Genomic DNA, 21,402 nt, shown 5'->3' on the forward strand with positions numbered 1-21,402 from the left:
TGCCAGAATTACATGGCCACTAGAGAGCTAATTAAGAAAAACTGTTTAAATTATTTCCATGTTTCAGAGCTCTCCACCTCTCTGGACTCAGCAGGCAGTTAAAATATGTGACCTAAGACATTTTTGTTTTCCCTTGAGAGGAAATGCACAGTTGGAAGAGAAGTTCACAAAAACACCTTGTCCACAAAGCAGCAATACGGCTTTTATCTTTTTAAAAAGCTCACTTGTCATAGCCATTTGGGGGCAATTCATGCCCTCAAGTACTCACTTTAGTGATAGTTAACTCCCTTTTAGTCCGTCTCACAAGCCAGATTATAAATGACTTGAAATGGGGGTGGGGGGGGCTGTTCTTATTTTGAACCCATCGCGGAGCCTGGCACAGAGTGGCAGAGTGTGCGTCCAATCAATACTTGTTGAATGGAATTACGCTGAAAAGCAGGGTGAGGTAAAGCCTTCTTCCATCTGCCAAAGACTTTGGTGCGGCTATATGGGTAATTTTCTTTCTTCGAAAGCTTTAATGTGAATGAAATTATTCCTTAGTGGGCATTTGAAAATTCCACTGAAAGCAGTTTAAAAAATTAAACATGCCCTCCTAGAGGTAGCTGGACAGATGAGAATGAAAAGTGACAGTGGCAAATCCGCATTGTTCAGAGAAGAGAAAGGTCAACAAAGAGTAGAAACAGAACCCTCAACCCACCCTGCATTCTTTCCCTGGAACGTTCTCAGCACATCCCTTACCATTCAAGTTCTTTAAATGCAGTTTCCTTGAAACTGACCGTACCCCATTTGAGTGAGGGGAGGACAGGAGAGGGAGGGAAGAGATGGAGGAGGGGAAAGATTCTTTCGACAACAGCGTCCACTTGGGGCCTTGGGGAGGCCGGGGTCACGGGGCCCTCCTTGCACCAGTGATCTACAACGTCTTGCCTGCGGTTTACAACCGCTCTTTAAAAATACTTTCCCTTTGGGACTGCCCTCGGCTTCTTCCTGCCAACCCCCCTTCTCTCCCTCCTCACCCCCCCCCCCCCACCCCAGCCGCCTCAGGCAAAGAAATGCCTCGGCTTAGCCCGCAGGTCTTAGAGTAAACAGCACGCTCGGAGGATTACAATCGACCCGAGGCCAATTCGACCCCGTCCTTTTGCCGCCCTCAAATGACCCTTGACAGCAGCCCCTGCTCTCCCCTCGAATGGAAAACCCACAGACACACACACAAACAAAAAACCCCAAGTCTTCCTTTCGGTTGCTACCCGCAATGACGTTTCCCCCTCGGGTCCCGCCCCTCCGGGGGCTTGGAATTTTGGGATTGGCCGAGGGGTTGCGGTGACAAGGCCCCGATTGGGCGCCGAAGCGCTGACTGACAGCGGGGCGGCCGCCGCGCCCTCCCTCCCTCCCGCCCGCCCTCCCTGGTGTGCGAATGTGTGTGTGCGGTGTTATGCCGGACAAGAGGGAGGCGACCGCGGCGGCGGTGGCTCTGTTTATTGTCCCTCTCGGTGTGTGTATGCGAGGAAGTCGGGGGTATAGCGCTGCCCACGAAGGCAGCCTTTGAGGCAGCGGCCCGGCGTTAGCTGCGACTCCGGCAACCCCAGCGGCCGGCCTTCGCGGAGTGTGAGGAAGGACAAGGCGCCTTTGCGTCCCCGCCACGTCTGGACGCCCCGAGCTTTCCGGCTGCGCTCGCCGCGCGCACCTCCGGGCCCCGGCCCGGCTTGCCGCGGCGCCGGCGGGCGAGCGAGAAGGAAGCACCGCGCCTCACCGCTGCCGGCCTCCTGCTTCCTTCTCCACCTCTTCCTCAGCGACGGGCCTAGGCCCGGGCGACTCGGCCGCCGCGCCTCGAGTTTGAGGGCGCCGAGCGGCGCGGCCTCTTCGGCGGGCTCGGCCGTCCGTCCGTCCCGGGTCTCAGCGATGGGGCGCGGGGGGCGACGCCGCTAGGAGTACGGCGAGCGGAGCGGTCGGTGCGGAGCAGAGGGGCCCGGCGGCCGGCAGGGAGGCGGGAGCGGCGGCCGCGGCCTCGGGGCCTGTGAGCGGAGGCACCCGCCATGGCCAAGGCGGGCGGCGGCGGCGGCGCGGGAGCCGGCGGCAACGGGGCACTGACCTGGGTGGTGAGTGGCGGACGACGGGGGGCGGGGGCAGGGGTCCCGGGCGCGGCATTGTTCCCGGCCCGCGGCGGGGGTGTTATTCCGCAGGGCCGTCCGGGGGTGGTGGGGAAGGGAAAAGAGAGGGAAATCCGGCGTCCCGAACGGGCGCCCCGTCGGGGATCCTGCCGACAGAATCCCCCGCTCCCCGCCCCCTTTCTTCTTTCTTTACCTCTACGGAGGCTCGGGCTGCAGGAGTATAATGTGCACTTGCAACTTACGGGGACAAACCACCAACCCGACATGAAGCTCTCGCTTCATCTTTTTACGTCTTTCTCAGAGTCTTCCGGGGCAGTCTTGAGATGATGGGTATTGGCAGTAATGCTTGTGTGTTTCTGTGGGTCAGCACTTTTATCGAAACGTGGCTTAAGAAAATCCCGGAGGAAGGGGTGTGTGTGTGTATGTATTGTAAATGCAAGTCAAACCGTTTCTGATGCTCTAAGGTCTCAAAGAAGACTGGATTTGGTGGGGGAATTAGTCTAAGGCAATTTACACTTCAGTTCATACTCTGATACGATTGAAAGCACATTCGGAAAGGCTGTTTCACCGCAGTTAATATACTGTAGACCGTCCATCTGTCAGCGTGGGATTATTAAAAGAAGCGTTCACCTGCGTCAGCATCGCAGGTGAAACGGGGTTGGGGGCCGAATGGAGAGTGCTGGAGAGGTGACTAAAGTGCTTAGTCCCGGCTTTAAAGGATTTCGGCGCTCTGTTCCTGCTGGGAAGTAGTAGAGGAGGGGAAGACCTGGAGAGATCCGATTCCCACGGCCGATCGATAATTCACCAGCATTTCACTTGCTCAGCATTGAGTTCAGAGCAGGGTCATTTCCTACACAAAAAAGCCCAGCTCAGCCAACTGACTTGGTTTCCAGGAGAAACATTTAAAGAGTGTTACATTTAACAGGGACTTTCGATGGATCCTCCCTTTTTTTAGAACACCCGAGGAAACTTTCTTATTGGCATTTTTATTTCTAATTCTTCTTTTCTCTTGGGCGAGGTTTGGGAGAGTCGAGTAGCAGTTCTGCTGTATTAACAAGTCCTCCTTGTAAAAAGCATGTTAGTGACAGCAGGAAAACATTTTAACCATTTGTATTTGGGTGTCAGGAGCTTTGCAAAATAACTTGCCAGGCTCTTATTGTTGAGTTATCTGAAATTTTTATGTTACTCCAATAATATAGTATGAACAGACCAGAGCCAGGAGAGATAGAATGCCAGATTATAAATTAATGGTCCATGTTTTCCATTCCAGAGGGGGGGAATGCATAAATGCAAGTTAATGATTTTTAAAAATGGGTGGCCCTTACTCCTGTTCTAGTAGAATCAAACAACTTCTGATAATTGAGTTAGCCAGATGGTTCTTATTCACTGTTTGGAAGTGCCGAGGCCAGGTATGTATTTCTGAGCACCTCTGATTCTGTAATGGGAAACATTTTGCTCCAATATTGAATTGGTTGGCATTTGACACTTGATAGCAATGTTTGAGTTTACTCTTACTTAACTTTGTAGATAAATGACCGCTTTTTCTTTCAAGCTCAGTAGGAAACTCATTTACATAAAAAATTCATGAAACTTAGAGGGTCTCATTCAGTATCAGAAAAATTAATTTGATAATAAAACTGACTTATTTACTAAAGATTTTTCACTATAAACCTAATATGGGAAATACAGTAAAGCAAAAAATCACTTGATCTTTTATTTACAGATTATATCCTCTTGTTGAATTACAAGTTTATTAAAAAGATAATTACTCCATACGTCCACTTTAAGATTTGATGCTTGCTTTAAATTTGTCAGGTTATATGAGCATCTTTATGTCCATAATATACATCATTGATCATAGACTAATTTTATGGGAGGCAGTATAGTGAAGTGGTTATGAGCATGGACGTTGATGTCAGATTGATGTAGTTTTCAGATCCTTTCTCCAACACGTATTGCAAAAGGGACCTAAACTTTTATAGCCTGTTTTCTCATCTATTAAATAAGGTTGCATTGAGAATTAAGTGAAATAACGTATGTAGCCAGTGCTGGGCTTAGTAAATGTTTTTTTGTTGGTGGTGGTGAAATTCAAAAAATGTACACTCAGAATAATGAAGTTGACTTATACATGAAGTGCTTTTAAACCAGGGTGAAAGCAAATTATTCCTTTGAAAGAATTCAGGGATTTGTTTCAGTGGTCATCTATTTTTGCAGAGGGGTAACTTTGCCTGCTTTGTTGAAACTGGTGTTATGTTGCCACCTGCTTGTGGGTAACAGGAAGAAAAAAAATGGAATTAGTCCCTGATATCATTCTTTTGGGAGGTGGATGGGTAATACCATGTGTTGCTGGTATTAATTTGTGTTAGGATGCTTGCCAGCATGTAGTATTAACATTGTCACTGCATGAAAGTTTACATTTTAATACATGAAACCACAAAGCAAAGTGGTATAAGATTGACATTAACTTCTCCTTTTAATAATGTATTTTGTTTGTGTTTGATTTGCAGCTTCTTAAGCAGATTTTTAAGAATTTTTAAAAAGTGGAAAACATAAATATAGTAAACTGTTTTGAGTTAACATTAACAACAGCTATGAAGGCTTCCTGAACCAAGCAGAGTTTCTTGAGTTAACTTTTAGTTCGTAAAGCTTTGATTAGTAGAAGCTGTAGTCTATTTCATTAAGTCATTTGTAGTTGTTTTTTTTTTTTTAAAGATTTTATTTATTTATTTATTTCTCACAGAGAGAGAGAGAGAGAGAGAGAGAGAGCGCACAAGCAGGCAGAGTGGCAGGCAGAGGCAGAGAGAGAAGCAGGCTCCTTGCTGAGCAAGGACTCCATCCTAGGACCCTCAGATCATGACCTGAGCCAAAGGCAGCAGCTTAACCGACTGAGCCACCCAGACGTCCCAAATCATGTGTAATTTTATTTTATTTTTTTTTTAAAGATTTTATTTATTTATTTGACAGAGATCACAAGTAGGCAGAGAAGTAGGCAGAGAGAGAGGAGAAAGCAGGCTCCCCTCGGAGCAGAGTTCCCGATTCGGGGCTCGATTCCAGGACCCTGGGATCATGACCTGAGCCGAAGGCAGAGGCTTTAACCCACTGAGCCACCCAGGTGCCCCCATTTGTAATTTTAAAGTGGTTATAAAAACTTCTGTAGATGTACTAGAATACAGTTAATCACTATGTGAATATTGATCTTTTTTTCTTGAATAATTTGATAGATTAAAAGATGTTATTAAAAATATTAAGCATATAAGTAAGTGTTGGCAAGAATAATATAAGAAGCCTTCCTCTGTTTATCATGTTTTAAAAGTTACCAACTAAAAGTCACCCAGTTTGCTCCTTCTCTTTATTTTGAAGGGGAGCAAATCCTAGAATTATATCACTTCATCTATAAATAGTGCAGTGTTTATCTCTAAAACATAAGTTTCTTTAAAACATAGAGCACAATTGACGTTTTTTAAAAAGTAAAATTCAATGAAACATAACACATGCTTTTTTTTCCTGTAGATTTCTAATTCAAAACACAATTGTGTATTTAAATATTTAAAGATTTGTATTAAGAACCTTTCCTTAGCAGCTCATTATTGCAAGTCTGAACTCCTCAATTAGACTTTCAAGCCAATTCTTTGTTTTCTTTTTTTTTAAGATTTTATTTATGTATTTGACAGAGGGATCGCAAGTAGGCAAGAGAGGCAGGCAGAGAGAGGGGGGAAGCAGGCTCCCTGCTCAGCAAAGAGCCTGATGCGGGGCTTGATCCCAGGACACTGGGATCATGACCTGAGCCGAAGGCAGAGGCTTAACCCGCTGAGCCACCCACGTGCCCCTTTCAGTCTTATTCTTTCATAAAGTATGTGTCCTCTAAATTGAAATTTATGCTGCATAGTCTTCATAGTTAAATTTATCTCTTCACTGTCCCTTGAACATCATGGTTGTGGCTTTTTTTTTTTTTAAAGATTTTTGAGAGATTTAGATAGAGCTAAGGGCTTGAGAGTGGGGAAGAGAGGGAGAAGCAGGCTTCCTGCTGAGCTAGGAGCACGATGTGCGGCTCTATTCCAGATCCCACCCTTAACGGAGTGAGCCACCCAGGTGCCCCAGCCCTCGTGGTTGTTTTTGTCATGTTGCTATGCATGCTTACCTTCCATCAGGAATGCCTCTTTCTCTTCTCTTTACCAGTCTAAATCTTAATTACTTTTTTTTTTTTTTTAGAGATTTTATTTATTTATTTAACAGACAGAGATCACAAGTAGGCGGAGAAGCAGGCAGAGAGAGAGGAAGGGAAGCAGGCTCCCTGCCAAGCAGAGAACCCAATGCAGTGTGGGGCTCGATCCCAGGACCCTGGGATCATGACCTGAGCTGAAGGCAGAGGCTTTAACCCACTGAGCCACCCAGGTACCCCATAAATCTTAATTACTCTTCAAGTCTAGTTCAGAGTCTCACCAAACTTTCATCCTAAAATTTACACTCCTCTTTTTCTGTTACCCTTATGGGTCAAAACCCATAAATGTCTTTTTATGTAACTTTCCACATGGTAATTTTGTCTTAACAATTAGATTATAAACTCCTAAAGATGGAGATCACGTATTATACCAAAATTTTATACTGCTTAGCAAAGAGCTGGATTCATACTCCAGCCTCAGTTATCTTAACAAATTGGATAATTAACAACTAACTTTCTGAAAGGTCTGCCATCATTATTTTTTTTTTAAAGGTTTATTTATTCATTTGAGAGAGAGAGGCACGGGAAGGTAGGGGCACAAGAGAGAATCCTCAGGCTGACTTCCCACTGAGTGCAGACCATATTGTGGGCTTTTGTAGGCTTGATCCTAGGACAGAGGTGCCCCCAAAAGTCTATCATATTAGACAAGTGATTAGGTAGCAATGTTCTTTAGATACATTCTCAAGTAACATAATAGCAGTACTTAGCAACTGTAATTATAACTGGTGCTAACTTTTCTAAATGGAAGTGAGTGTTCCCTTGTAGTTTTAGATCTGTTACTTAGGTCTCAGTAGTTACATTTTACTAAGGCAAGACATTAAAAAAAAAAAAAAAAAAGCCTTTTCTGGAGTTTTTATTTTTTTTAAATAGGACCCTCTTCAGAGAAAAGATGAGATCGGGATAATTATTTTCAGTTGCAGAGAAGGAAACCGGTTTAGAGATTAGGTAACAAACTGTTAATCACCTGGCTAAGGCAGAGACGGGATTGAAACCAGGTTTATCTTCTTAACCATGATTTATACAGCCTTACTCCTCACCTTAAACACACTGGAAACCAAAAAAACCTTGGGGAACCTGGATGGTTTAGTAAGTTAATAAGCCTCTGACTCTTGGTTTTGGTGCAGGTGATGATCTGTGGTTCTTGATATCTGCTCTCAATGGGGAGTCTGGTGGAGAGTCCTTCTCTTTTTCCGGCTCAATTTACCCCTCCCCCCATTTGCACCTGCGCATGTGTGCGGTCCATCTCTCTAAAATAAATAAATCTTTTAAAAAATAAAAACCAAAAAACTTCATCTTTTATACCCTGATGTGACAAGATAAAAAACCTTCTAGGATATACTTGTATCTCTTTGTACTAACTTTCTTTTACTTTCACACAAAAAGCTAGGAAATACATTTCCTTTTTAGGGTATATGTATCTTGTTTAACAATGCTTTTTAAAGATTATGGGTTATGAAATCAGATCACGTGGTTTCGTAGTTCAGCTTCTTCAAGTACTAGCTTTGTTAGCTTTGGAAAAACACTTTTTCAGACTTCCATTTCCTCATCTGTAGAAAGAGAATCATGATAACCATGTCTACTTCATGGAGCTCTTACAAGGGTTGACTGGGATTATCCATATAATTCCCATAATGCTGCCACATAATAAGTTCTCAGGTGGGTACACACACGTGTCTTTTTTTCCAAATCACTTGAAAAGAATTTTCCTATCTTTTGTCTCAGAGTAAGTGAGAATTTTTTTAAAGTTTTTTTTTTAATTTGAAGATTTTATTTATTTGACAGAAAGAGATCACAAGTAGGCAGAGAGGCCAGCAGAAAGAGAAAGAGAGAGAGAGAGAGAGGAGGAAGCAGGCTCCCTGCTGAGCAGAGAGCCCACCCAACACGGGGCTCCATCCCAGGATCCTGGGATCATGACCTGAGCCAAAGGCAGAGGCTTTAACCCACTGAGCCACTCAGGCACTCTGAGATTTTTTTTTTTTAAATATTGTGAAATCACCACAATAAGTCAACATTCATCACCACACAGTTACAATGTTTTTCTTGTGATGGGGACTTTGATTTACTCTCTTAACAACTTTTAAATGTACAATGCAGTATTGTTAACTATAGTCACTGTGCTGTACATTACATTCCCAGGACTTCTTATTTTTCAACTAGAAATTTGTACCTATTGGTCACCTTCAACTGTGTTGCTCCCTCTAGCTCCAAATTCAGGATTTTTGCTTTGTTTTGATTTTAGAGTCCACATATAAATAAGATCATACAGTATTTGTCTTTCTTTGACTTATTTCATTTAGCATAATGCTCTCAAGATTCACTCATGTCACAATTGACAAGAGGTCCTTCTTTTTTTAATGATGATATTCCTGTGTATTTGTGTGTATACCACATTTTCTTTATCCATTTATCACTGGATGCTTAGGTTGCCTGTGTGTCTTGGCTCTTGTAAATAATGCTGGAGTGAACTTGGGGGTGCATGTATCTTTCCAAAAAAGTGTTTTTGTTTTCTTCGGATAATGCCCAGAAATGGAATTGCTGGAGCATGTGGTAATTCTGTTTGTAATTTTTTTGAGGAAACTCCATACTGTTTTCCATGGTGGCTGCATCAATTTACATTCCTACCAACATGTATGAGGGGGTCCCTTTTTTCCACATTCTTGTCAACATTTGTTATTTCTTTTTGATAATAGCCATCTTGACAAGTGTGAGGTAGTATCTTATTGTGGTCTTGATTTCCATTTCCCTGACGATTAGTGATGTTGCATGTCTTTTCATTTGCCTGTTGGTCATCTGTATGTCTTCTCCGGAAACATGTTTATTCAGATCCTCTGCCCATTTTTTAATCAGATTTTTTCTTGCTATTGAGTTGTAGGAGTTCTTTATATATTTTGGATATTAACCACTTATCAGATTTATCATTTGCAAATATTTTTCCTATTCAGTAAATTGCCTTTTCATTTTGTTTATGGTTTCCTTTGCAGTGCAGAAGCTTTTTAGTGTGATGTAGTCTCACTTATTTTTGCTTTTGTTGTCTTTGCTTTTCATGTCAGTTTAAAAAAAAATCATTGTCAAGACCTACATCAAGGATCTTCTATATAAGTCTTTTAATTCATTTTGAGTTAATTTTTGTGTATAGATCAGATAGGGGTCCAGTTTCATTCATGCATTTGGCTGTCCAGTTGTGGCTGTCCCAACATCATTTATTTATTGAAGAGACTATCCTTTCCCCATTTTATATTATTGTTTTTTTTTTATCATAAATTAATTGACCACGTGTGTGTGGGTTTATTTCTGGGCTCACCATTGGTCTTTGTGTCTATTTTTTTTTTTTAAAGATTTTATTTATTTGAGAGAGAGAGAGCGTGAGCATGAAAGGGGCAAGGGGCAGAGGGAGAAGCCGGCTCCCTGATGAGCAGAGGGCCTGATGTGGGACTTGATCCTGGGACTACCAGGATCATGACCTGAGCCGAAGGCAGTCGCCCAACCAACTGAGCCACCCAGGTGCCCTGTGTCCATTTTTTATGGCAGTACCAAACAGTTTTGATTACTGTGGCTTTTAATATAGTTTGAAACTGGTGACTGGGATGCCTCTTGCTCTTTTCTGTCTCAAGATTGCTTTGGCTATTTGGGTCTTTTGTGGTTTCATACAGATTTTAAGATTGTTTTATTTCTGTGAGAATGCTGTTGGAGTTTTGAAAGGGATAGGGACTTTTATTTTTTACTTTTTATTTATCTACCTTTTTTTTTTTTAAGATTTTATTTATTTATTTGACAGAGAGAGAGATCACAAGTAGGTAGAGAGTCAGGCAGAGAGAGAGGGGGAAGCAGGCTCCCCGCTGAGCAGAGAGCCCGTTGTGGGGCTTGATCCCAGGACCCTGAGATCATGACCTGAGCCGAAGGCAGTGGCTTAAGGCACTGAGCCACCCAGGCGCCCCTATTTATCTACTTTTTTTTAAGTCAGTGAGAGTGGGGAGGGTCAGAGGGAGAAGGAGAGAATCTTAAACAGGCTCCATGCTCAGCACAGAACCTGTCACCGGGCTCAATCTCATGATCCTGAGATCATGACCTGAGCCCAAATCAATATCACACACTCAACCAACTGAGCCTCCCATGCTCTCCTGTAGTAGGGACTTTTAAACAATATTAATTACTCCAGTCCATGAGCATGGAATAACTTTCCATTATTTATGTCTTCAGTTTCTTTCATCAGTGTCTTAGTTTTCAGTGTATGGGTCTTTCACCTCCTGATTAAATTTATTCCTAAGTATTCTTTTTGTTTGAGTTGTAAATGGGAATTTTAATTCCTCTTTCTGATAGATTGTTATTATTGTACAGCAACACAACAGTTATGTGTATTGATTTTGTATTCTGCAACTTTACTGGATTGGTTTTAATAGTTTTTTGGTGGAGTACTTAGGTTTTTATTTTATATGTCATCTGCAGATAGTTACAATTTTACTTCTTGCTTTCTAATTTGGATGCCTTTTAGAGAAAGTGTACTTTTTGTTTTTATAATGGACATTCTAACACTCCTTATGATCTTAAGTATCCCTCACCTTCTGTTTCTCTCCTTGTCCATTAGTTTAGGAGAGCATTTCTTGAAGAGCATAGTTTGAAGGCAAAGTGTTGGTTTTGTTTTTATTAATGGTGGATAGATAGCATGGCCCTCTTTGTTGTTACATGGGTGAAATATGAGTGAAAAGAACATCAAAACATGACAGACTTGAGGGAGAAAGGAAGGGGAGGAGATGAAACAAAAGGGTAATGTGAAATCTGAGGGGGTCGTTTATAGAAGATAGGAGAAGAGGCTTGTTGCCAAGATTTTGCTAGTGCCACTCTTGTTGGCTTGGTGATGGTGAGATTTCTGTGCCGATTATGTGAATGAGTGGCTCAGTTCCTTTTTAGCACCAACTGGCAAACCATCTCCTTTCCCCTCTTTGGCAGCAATTCATTCTCTTACAGAAAAACAAGAACTGGGTGATTGCCCCAAATTGCTATATCTCACGTGACTACTCTGTGCATGGAAGAATCTTTTTTTTTTTTTTCCTTAACAGAATGATCTTGGTATATATTCATTCTGAAATAGAAAAATTTGTTTTATTGCAACGTTTTTCTTGTGGTTGAGAAGTATTCTTTCTTTTTCTTTTTCTTTCTTCTTTTTTAGAAGTATTCTTGATAAAGGTTGAGTTTTGGATAAAAGTATTAGATCTATATTATTTCACTAGGAGTTAGCAATATTGCAAAAGTGCTTAAAATATTAATATTTTAATATGGATTTTATGTATTATTTTGATGTTTTGTTATAATTAAAAAATTTCCAACGATGCATTAATTTGGCAGCCAGCTTTTGAACTTCAGAAAAAGTCAGTTATGGTGTCATGTGTGTAAACCACAAATAATAGAATTAAAATGTTTTAGGTTTGTGGAGGATATTTTCATATAGGGTTATTTTACATTTTTATTTGTCTTTAGTTTAATGTGGTAATGAAAATGTTGCTTTGGTTTCTTGTATTCTAGTGTTGTTAGATGCTGAAATTACTTATTTCTATAAATAGCTTGGTATTTTGTCCACACAAATTTAAGCAGCAAAATAAATTACAAAAAAACTTAAATTGTAAGTTTTAAATTTTATCAAACCTTTTTTTTTTAATTTTATCAAACCTTAAAGTTTATTTAGAATGATTTTGGTAATAGATTATTTTTAAGGGCATATTGTGAACTTTTATTTAATGTGAAATACTTAGTCAATTACTGTAGTACAAGATATTTTACTACTATGAATATAATAAGAATAAGGTTAAATCATTTTGAATCAAAAGACCCCTTATCAATGTTCAAAATGAGCATAAATTAAAAACTTTACATTAAAAAAATTAGTAAAAACAAAAAAACTAATACAATGGCAACAGCAACAAAAACAAAGTTAAAAAAAGCAAACCTCTATGCCCCTATATACTTGCCTCAATTAAACATAAGGATGAGGGGATTATTAAAATTCAAGAAGAATTTTTCACCACAAATAGAGCTAATCCCAATGGGAAAACTGGTGGATTTACAAGTAGACCAAATAAGTTGTTAGTGAAAATTCTTAATGTACTAACGTTAATGTGGAAAGTTTAACTCCCCCCACCCCCACCATGAGAATAATTCTGCAGATAAAAGATGTGTATCAGTCTCCTTTATCATTTGTAGGATTGAGAGTGCTTTTGTAAATGTGTAGATAGGAGTTTGCTGATCTGTTTGTATTCAAGCTAATTTCATGATCTCTTTTCTGAATATTATTAGTAACAGTGTTAAAATTTAAGAACTACTCTGGGTGATCTTTCTTTTTTCTTGTTTTTCCTTTTTCTTCTTTTCTAGAGATAGTGGCAATAAGAGTTGTAGGGAAGATGATTAATAGATTTTTCCCATTTTACTTAGTTCTCAGGGCCAAGGTGTTTGTATTTACACTTAGTCTAGGGATGGGATCATCCCACTGAGGGGGTAGTATAATTGCTCTATGTCCCTTCATCTCCAGATTTTGATTTTTAGTGGCCTGGACATTATTCAGGAGCAACTTTCTGCTAATAAAGAGGAGCTAAAAGAGATCATTATTTTAGGTTTCTTTTTTTAAAAAAAGATTTATTTATTTGACAGAGAGAGATCACAAGTAGTCAGAGAGGCAGGCAGGGAGAGAGAGAAGCAGGCTCTCTGCTGAGCAGAGAGCCCAATGCAGGGCTGGATCCCAGGACCCTGGGATCATGACCTGAGCTGAAGGCAGAATCTTTAACCCACTGAGCCACCTAGGCGCCCCTATTTTAGGTTTCTGTGAAAAAATCTTATAGACCTCTCAGGAGAGAACCTCTTCTTTCTGTTTGCTGCTAGTGAGCCAGAGAGCAATGCAAACTACCGTTTGTTGAGAATGGGAAAGTAAAAGACCAATCTGACTGCAATGTTAATTTCTGTTTTCTACTCTGCCAAACTTGCCATTCCTGTTTCTGTATTTTGGTTTCACATACCTTTTTGCCTTAATTTTAGTGAGAAAGTTGGGACTACAGAAGTAATAAGTAGGTATTAACAGTGCCACTAGAAGAAAGAAACCTTCAGTTTTATTCTAGTGTAATTACATTTTCACATACATGGCCTAATAGGCTTTTAAAATACTTTTATATATGTTCATTGTAGAAAACTAGAAAATGTGTATCAAAAAATAAAATGAAAATAACTTCTGTTTCTACTTCTTACAGATAATTTTGATTGATTTTCTGTCATGTGTATTTTATATTTTTTCATATGTGTGTATGTATGATATATAATTTTTTCTGATGACAATGGGCTCATTTTTATATACTTTTGCAATTTTGTTCACTAAACAGTATAGTTTTCATAAGCTGCTAATTTAAAAATACATATAATATTTTTACATAAAAGATACAGCAAGAGAAGTTTATATAGTCAACACAATTTTTGGTAAGCATAACTAAAAATATTTACCCGGTGAAATATCCAAGTTTAAAGGTTTATATGCAAGTTTTAGGAATTATTTAATATAAACAAGAGTTGACTTGAAATATTAACAAAGATCTCAAAACACTTTTTATTATGATATTCTATAAATAATGTGTTCCTTAATGCTTTTCATTACTTTAAATAAATGGTGCCTTTTTTCTTTCCTTAACATCTATCATATATTTAGGAAAAAACATTTTGACATAATATACTTTAATTATATTGTCAAACTTACTTTTAATATTTATATATTATTCCTAGAGAAAATTATAAATAGTAATCTGACAAAGCCAACTACATTGCACTTTTTCTCTGATTTTTGAGATATTATCCTAGCAAGAATGACAACTTTTGAACTTGATAGGGATGTGTTAGGTGGCAAGCCAAGAATTCCTTAACTCTCAAGTATCCATTCGGGAGGAAGAAGTGATTGGTAGTGAAGGGATATAGGAGATGTTGTAAATTCTTGAAAAAGGAGTGGTAACGGACTTCATCCTTATTTTCCATACTTGTGTGCCCTTTTAGTTAAGAGTAACTCATCAGGACCAAATGCGGAAGCCCCAATTAGGTAAACGTGGGTCCCTGATGAAGTCTAATCTTGAAGATGTTTTCTTTGTTGTGGGTTCTAAAGTAGTAACCTGGGATCAGAAAGCTTTTCCTTCCATGGTTATTATAAGTTCTCGACCTTTATGCAATGATTGCGAACAGTTCTAACTTAATGGTAAGAAGTTACCTCCCTTTGATTCTGTAGCATTTATTGTCTTTAAACACTTGCTAAGAGTGTGATCTTAGTCCTTACTATTCTGATGACCCATTATACAAAATCAATTACACTTTTACTTTTGGATTTGTATCTATAAATTAATCAACTCTCTCGTAAAATCAAGGAACATGATTGGAAATTTGGAGCCTGGTATTTTTAAAATGCAGTTTATTTCTGGCTAATTCATCTAACTCTACACAAAAATAGATAATGAAGATTTTATGAAATATCTACTTTCTTTTGTCCAAAGCTGTTTTTGATTCAGAGCAGTGTTAATAGGAACCTTATAAATGAAAGAATGTATAAGAATATAGTCTAAGTGCCTTCTGGGTGCAGTAGGCAGCATGTCAGTCACATAATCTGAAGAATATAGTTTAAACTAGAGCAAAGGTTGTTCATCATACTTTATTTCGTAATGTTAAATTTTTTTAATTTTATGTAAAATTTATGGTCCTGGAAGATTATAATTTGTTTGAATTTCCTTTTTTTTTTTTTTTAAAGATTTTATTTACTTATTTGATAGAGATCACAAGTAGGCAGAGAAGCAGGCAGAGAGAGAGAGGAGGAAGCAGGCTCCCTCCTGAGCAGAAAGCCCGACGCGGGGCTCGATCCCTGGGATCACGACCTGAGCCGAAGGCAGAGGCCTTAACCCACTGAGCCACCCAGGCGCCCTCCTAATTTGTTTGAATTTTCATAGGGTTTGTACATTACAGTTCTTGTCCTGGTTTAGACTGCTCAGAAGTTATGTATTTGAGGTTTTTTGTTTGTTTGTTTTTTAAAGATTTTATTTATTTACTTGATAGAGATCACAAGTAGGCAGAGAGGCAGGCAGAGGGAGAGAGGAAGGGAAGCAGGCTCCCTGCTGAACAGAGAGGAGGGGCTCGATCCCAGGACCCTGGAATCATGACCTGAGCGGAAGGCAGAGACTTTAACCCACTGAGCCACCCAGGTGCCTCTAAGGTGTTTTTTTTTTTTTTTTTAAGATTGTATTTATTTATTTGAGAGAGTGAGAGCAAGAGCATGATAGGGGGAGGGTCAGAGGAAGAAGCAGACTCACTGCTGAGTAGGGAGTCCTATGTGGGCTTGATCCTGAGACTCCAGGGTGGTGACCTGTGCCGAAGGCATTTGCTTAACTAACTGAGCCACCCAGGTGCCCATGTATTTGATTTTTAAGCATACATCGTTTAAATGTAGACGATGTAATGACTTTTTTCAAATATTAATTTTAAAGATAATGGTATGGCTGTGTGTAGGACCTGAATTTAAGTGGTTTATAACTTGCTCAAATTCATAAAATCTCCTCCATTGTTTTGTCTTCTGACTGCTTCATTTCTTCTTAAGTTCAAAGACTTGTGAAGATATCTCATTTTCGTTGTCTAATATAGGAATTTTTTTTGACTGTGAAAAAACATGCCATTATAGCACCTTTCTCTTAGTGGCATGTTTTATTTGTCAGTATTAGGAGAAGGAGAGAGTGTGTTCTCTGGAAAATGGGGAAATCTCCAGACATTGGGAATTTGAGTTGGCGATCCTTATCTACTGTTAGGAATGGTTAGACTTAGGATCACCAACCTCTGTTTCCTTAGAACTGGCCCAAAAACTGGAATCAGTGGGTGCCTCAGTAATTGGGCATCTAGCACTGATTTATAAGAAATTATTGGCATGACATATAAAAGTGTGAAATTTGAGATTTCATAAGCCATGCTTAGTATTTTCAGTCATATCAGTGTATATTAACTATATAGTCACTATTTTGTGTAGCTTGCTTTTGCCTATTCTAGAAAATAATCTAGAGTGGCTTAACGGCAGAAAACTGGTATGTAGAATATTTGTAGACTCCTGTAGGTAACCAGGTTCAGTTATTATGAACCTATATATAGCCTGAACAGAACTCCTATTCCTTGGAAAGTTTTGAGGACTATAACAATTAACTTGATAACTTACAGAATTGGGAAATGTTTATATTTCTGGATTGAATAGATGTAGGCATTACTAGCTATTCTGGTGGCTTTGTATACCTTAGTCAAAACTGCAGTTTTACTCTGTGCTATAAAAAAAAACCTGGCTGTCATAAATAGACCTGTGTCCTTTTAAGACTTAAAAATCAACCTGAGAGATAAGTTTGTCATTAAAAAGAAAACCTATGGCATGTGTCCATATACATTTTAGCTTACCCCTTGGTAGGTTATTTAAATTTGATTTTTTGGTTAATTTTAGACTCTTTTTGATCAGAACAATGCCTCAAAAAAGGAAGAGTCAGAAACCGCAAACAAAAATGATTCTTCAAAGAAGTTGTCTGTTGAGAGAGTGTATCAGAAAAAGACACAACTTGAACATATTCTCCTTCGTCCTGATACATATATTGGGTCAGTGGAACCATTGACACAGGTAATTGTTAAATTTTGAGATTAGGGGATGTGTATTTGTATCTACTTTATAATAATTTTTTTGTAATTTTATGCTTTGTAAGTACATGATTTCATGTTTCCGTGCTCATAAGCAAAGTGGGGAGAGAACTCTAAGAGAGGTAGAAATGTATTCATTTTCTGCTAAAGACAAAAAAACTAGGTGATATAAACTATGAGAGGTAAGAAGGATAGAGTAAAATGGTAGTATGTGAGCTTTTAAAAGTACCTGTGTTTATGCTGTGGTTTGCTTCAAATTCTAGAATGTGTACATACACACTAATGACTAGTGCTTACTGTGCACTTGGCTTGCACATATTATCTTGTTTGATTCTAACAATTTTAAACAGTAGGTACCGTTATCCCCATTTTATAGATGAGGAAACTGAAGTTTAAATGAATTTAAATAACTTGCCCAGATCCCTCAACTAGTAAGAGCTGGGGTTTAAAGCTAGCTCTCTGGGTCCAGAGTCATGCTGTGTTCATATTATTTTACTCTGTGCTCTTTACAGAAAAGTATAAAGCATGAAGTAAAAGTGTAAAGTAAATACAAGATTTTTTTTTCTTTTATTTAAATATTGTTTCTAACAATTCTTGGTGCCTTGTATTAATAAGCTGACTTTATAAATAAGAATACAAACTCAATACAAAATGAATAATTTCTCCATTTGAAGTTATTTTTTAAAGATTTTATTTATTTATTTATTTGACAGAGAGAGTGAGAGAGTGAGATACATAAGCACGCAGAGCAGCAGAGGGAAAGGGAGAAGCAGACTCCTCACTGACCAGGGAGCCTGATTCAGGGCTTGATCCTACGACCCTGGGTTCATGACCTGAGCCAAAGGCAGTTTCTTAACCAACTGAGCCACCCAGGTTCCCCTCAGTTTGAAGTTAATTAAACTGAATATGCATATAGTGAGGTTTAGTGCAACTGAAGTAATATGTTTTTCTACTTTGAAGATCTTAAGTCTTTACAGAGGAAATGACAGATGTGGGCTTATTACTGTGTAAAACTGATGTTAAACGCTTTCTTTACCCCATAAGACATTTTGAATTTTTCTTATAATGCAGCTAATGTGGGTATATGATGAAGATGTAGGAATGAATTGCAGAGAGGTTACCTTTGTGCCAGGTTTATACAAGATCTTTGATGAAATTTTGGGTGAGTACTTGACTAAGATTTAACTCCTCTGTGCCTTTTGGGGGGTGTGTGTGTGTGTGTGTGTGTGAAGCTAGACTTACAGTATAAATTTTAAAGGCATATCTCTGGCTTCTATGCTGAATATAAATGTTCTTCAGAAAAAAAAAATGTTCTTCAGAAAATTTTTTACTCACTCTAATATTTTCATATCTGTACACATCATATCTTTGCGTTTATCTGTAAAATGACTGTATTATATTTGATCAGTAATCCACAGTTGGTTTATAATCTTGTATGTGTAGTCATTTGAAGATGTTATGCATACCAGGCATCTGGGGGGCATGTTAAAAATAGAGATTACAGTGCCTGATCCTTGCAGATTTGGTAAGTTTGCTGTGAGACATGTGAAATTGTGTTTTTCACCAACAAATCAGGAATTTCTGTTGGGCAGCCAAGTTTAACCACCATTGTTCTGAATCTCTGTTTTCTCCAAATCACATGATAAATGAAATCATAATTAAGTGTGGGTACTTAATTGATTCCTAGGGAATGCTTGCACTTTGGAAATAGTTTTAGCTAAGCACTTTCTAGAGTCTCTGGGCTCTGTCACCACCATATCCGTGCCACTTGATGTTTCCTAGACAGCTGGGTTGTGTGGATCTCTCGGGGCTAGTTCTGGTCGCTCTTTGGGGAAAGGGCATGGAGTAAAAACTAGTTATTTGTATTTTATACTTTCCACTTTTACTTCCCAGCTATCCACTTGATTTTACTTTTATGTCACATAGTGTTTACCAGGAACATATATTTTCTATGATTGAAGTTGAATTTGACAGCTAGCTTGTGTAAAATTTGTGTAGTCATGTGTCTAACCACAGTAGTGGTTAATGTATGCAAATACATTATCAGTTATAGAGCATAGGATTTAGAATTTTGATTTCTAAGGATGCTGAAGACTTTGTCTTTCTAATTTAAAAATAACTCATTTTAGCTCAACCTCCATATAAAACCATGAGTTTTTTGAAGGAGATCAAGAGAAAATAGTTGTTTCCAAGACAAAATATAATTAAACTCAATTTTTTTCTTTTAGATCTAACCTGGATTAGGGGGTTGTAACCTATAGATGTTTTTTATTTTTATATATCACAAAATCTGCCCTTCCCCTACCCCCGATTTATAATAGAAGACATAACAGTAATTTAGTGTGATATCAAATTTAATATATTATTTAAAAAATAAAGTTTTTATTAGAAGTTAGTAGCAATAATTTCAGTAACTATTACCATATATAAATGTTTATATTAACTAGGGGTATACATACAGTGTCATATTTATTCATATAGCTTTATATATTTTATTAATAATCAAAATATTTAATTTGTAGTCAATGCAGCTGACAATAAACAGAGGGACAAGAATATGACTTGTATTAAAGTTTCTATTGATCCGTAAGTATATTTCAAGTTTAATTTTTTTATGCTAAGTTGTTTTATTCTTATAGTTCTCAAATACTCCTCAAATGAATACTGTATACAATTAGTACTCCTGAACTTTCCCTGTTGCCTGAGATCTTGTTATTTTTGCCTCTTTTAGCCAGAATATACTATACTTTTATAGTTCTTCTGTCATTCATGATCTTTTACTCCAAAGTACTTCCTTATGGGAACACTTGGAAACCCATTTTTCTCCCTCTTTGATGCTGCGGTTATTGTTGCAGGTGATTATAGTAGTCATTCACTCTTTCCTTCTTGCTTTGAGAGTCAAGACTCAGTGCTATTGCTAGTACTAGTCCAGTTATATTATAGGTTAAGTTTATTTGTTATGACCGTTATTTGGGCTTTCCCATTATTTGTAACATCATTTGTAAATTATGAACTGCTGGTATTATAGAGTACATACCAGGTGTTCAGCTAATTAGATCTCACTGTGGTGATTTGTTTTGTAGAACTGAAAGGGAATGAAAATAATACCGTTTTAACTTAGAAATATTACTGTTACATTGACCCTGTTTCCAACAGCGTGGCTTTTGTAAAATATTACATTATATTTGTATTTTATTAATAATTTAGAATTATATCAAGAATTTTCTCTAATATGAAAATTTAACTAACTCAGGTATAGTCTTACTGTCAACTAATCTAATTTTAGATGGTTTAAGATTATTATATATGAAAATATAACATTTGGTTATACCATGAAGTTAGCTGTATATTAAAATATTATCACAAACTACAGAGGAGCTTAAAACTTTATACAATGGTTAGTATTTCCTGGCATCTGTCTGATTAAAAACAAATGTGAAAAGCACATTAACCAGAGTTTTAATAGCCCTTCTAATTTAAGTATGCTTGTTTATTTAGGGTTAAAACTCTTAAATCTGTAGCTTTAAAAAATAGTATACACTCATACTGAAATATGTATACAGATATATTTTTATTTTTTTTAAGTGGGATTATATACTTTTTCTATTTTTATTTGATACATTGTGGACAGCCTTTGTTATTAACTAAAATAGATCTACTTAAATCTTTTTAACTATTACTAATTATTTTATTTTGTTGATATATCATAATTTAACCTCTTAACATTTAATGATTATTAGATATTTAGGTTTTCCAGGTTTCTTTTTAGCTTTAAATATTTCAAAACTTTATTTGTAGCTTATTCAAACACAGTATTCTTTTTCTTAGTATTTCTGTGAAGGTTATTGATGAAACAAAGGATATAGTTGTAGAGCTCTGAATCATTGTTCAGAACTTATTAAATGCCAGATTTGGGAATTGATATAGATTGAATTTTTCAATAGAGAGAGGTGACTTTGATAGGAAGTTCAAATTTCATACTCATATAGATTTACTGTATGTAGGAGATGTCAAACCTTATTTTTTTAAAACTGTGATAAAGATAATGGATTTACAAAATACCTATCTTTATTATAGTACCATATATGATATTCTAAATTGGATGAAAAAAAATTTAAAGGTTTACTTACGAATGTATTGACTTTGTATCATTTTGAGATGTTTAAGATGTGTAATTTTCCATTCATTGTCTTTCTTTATTTCCTTCAGAATTCTTCTCTATTAATATTATGCCTGGGAAGTCTAAAAAAGTAGGGTAGTATCTGGCCCTTGTTTCTAGGGTCCATTGTCTTTAAGAGGCACAAGTGGAACTATAGTAGGCAATTTGAAACTGTTATATATTTAAACATTCAGCTGTGTATTCTGTAGAGATTGTTTACTCATTGGAGAGATAATCTAATCTCCTGAGGTACTCAATCAATT

The 21,402-nt window shown here is 37.8% G+C and overlaps 1 protein-coding gene across 2 annotated transcripts in view; it reads left to right on the forward strand.

Annotated features, from left to right (window-relative positions):
• The first annotated feature begins 1,373 nt into the window (after positions 1–1,373).
• TOP2B (DNA topoisomerase II beta) overlaps positions 1,374–21,402 on the forward strand; it is a 59,215-nt gene continuing 39,186 nt past the window's right edge. Inside the window, exons 1-4 of one of the 2 annotated variants that reach the window (XM_032327535.1) lie at positions 1,374–2,093; positions 16,793–16,963; positions 18,052–18,142; positions 19,503–19,566. In XM_032327535.1, coding sequence (XP_032183426.1) covers positions 2,031–2,093; positions 16,793–16,963; positions 18,052–18,142; positions 19,503–19,566 — 389 coding nt within the window. In that variant the 5' untranslated portion in view covers positions 1,374–2,030. The remainder of the gene's footprint in view (positions 2,094–16,792; positions 16,964–18,051; positions 18,143–19,502; positions 19,567–21,402) is intronic. The other variant, XM_032327621.1, reaches the window with a different exon arrangement.

The sequence above is a fragment of the Mustela erminea genome, chromosome 1 (genome assembly GCF_009829155.1).
Source record: "Mustela erminea isolate mMusErm1 chromosome 1, mMusErm1.Pri, whole genome shotgun sequence".
Lineage (NCBI taxonomy): Eukaryota > Metazoa > Chordata > Mammalia > Carnivora > Mustelidae > Mustela > Mustela erminea.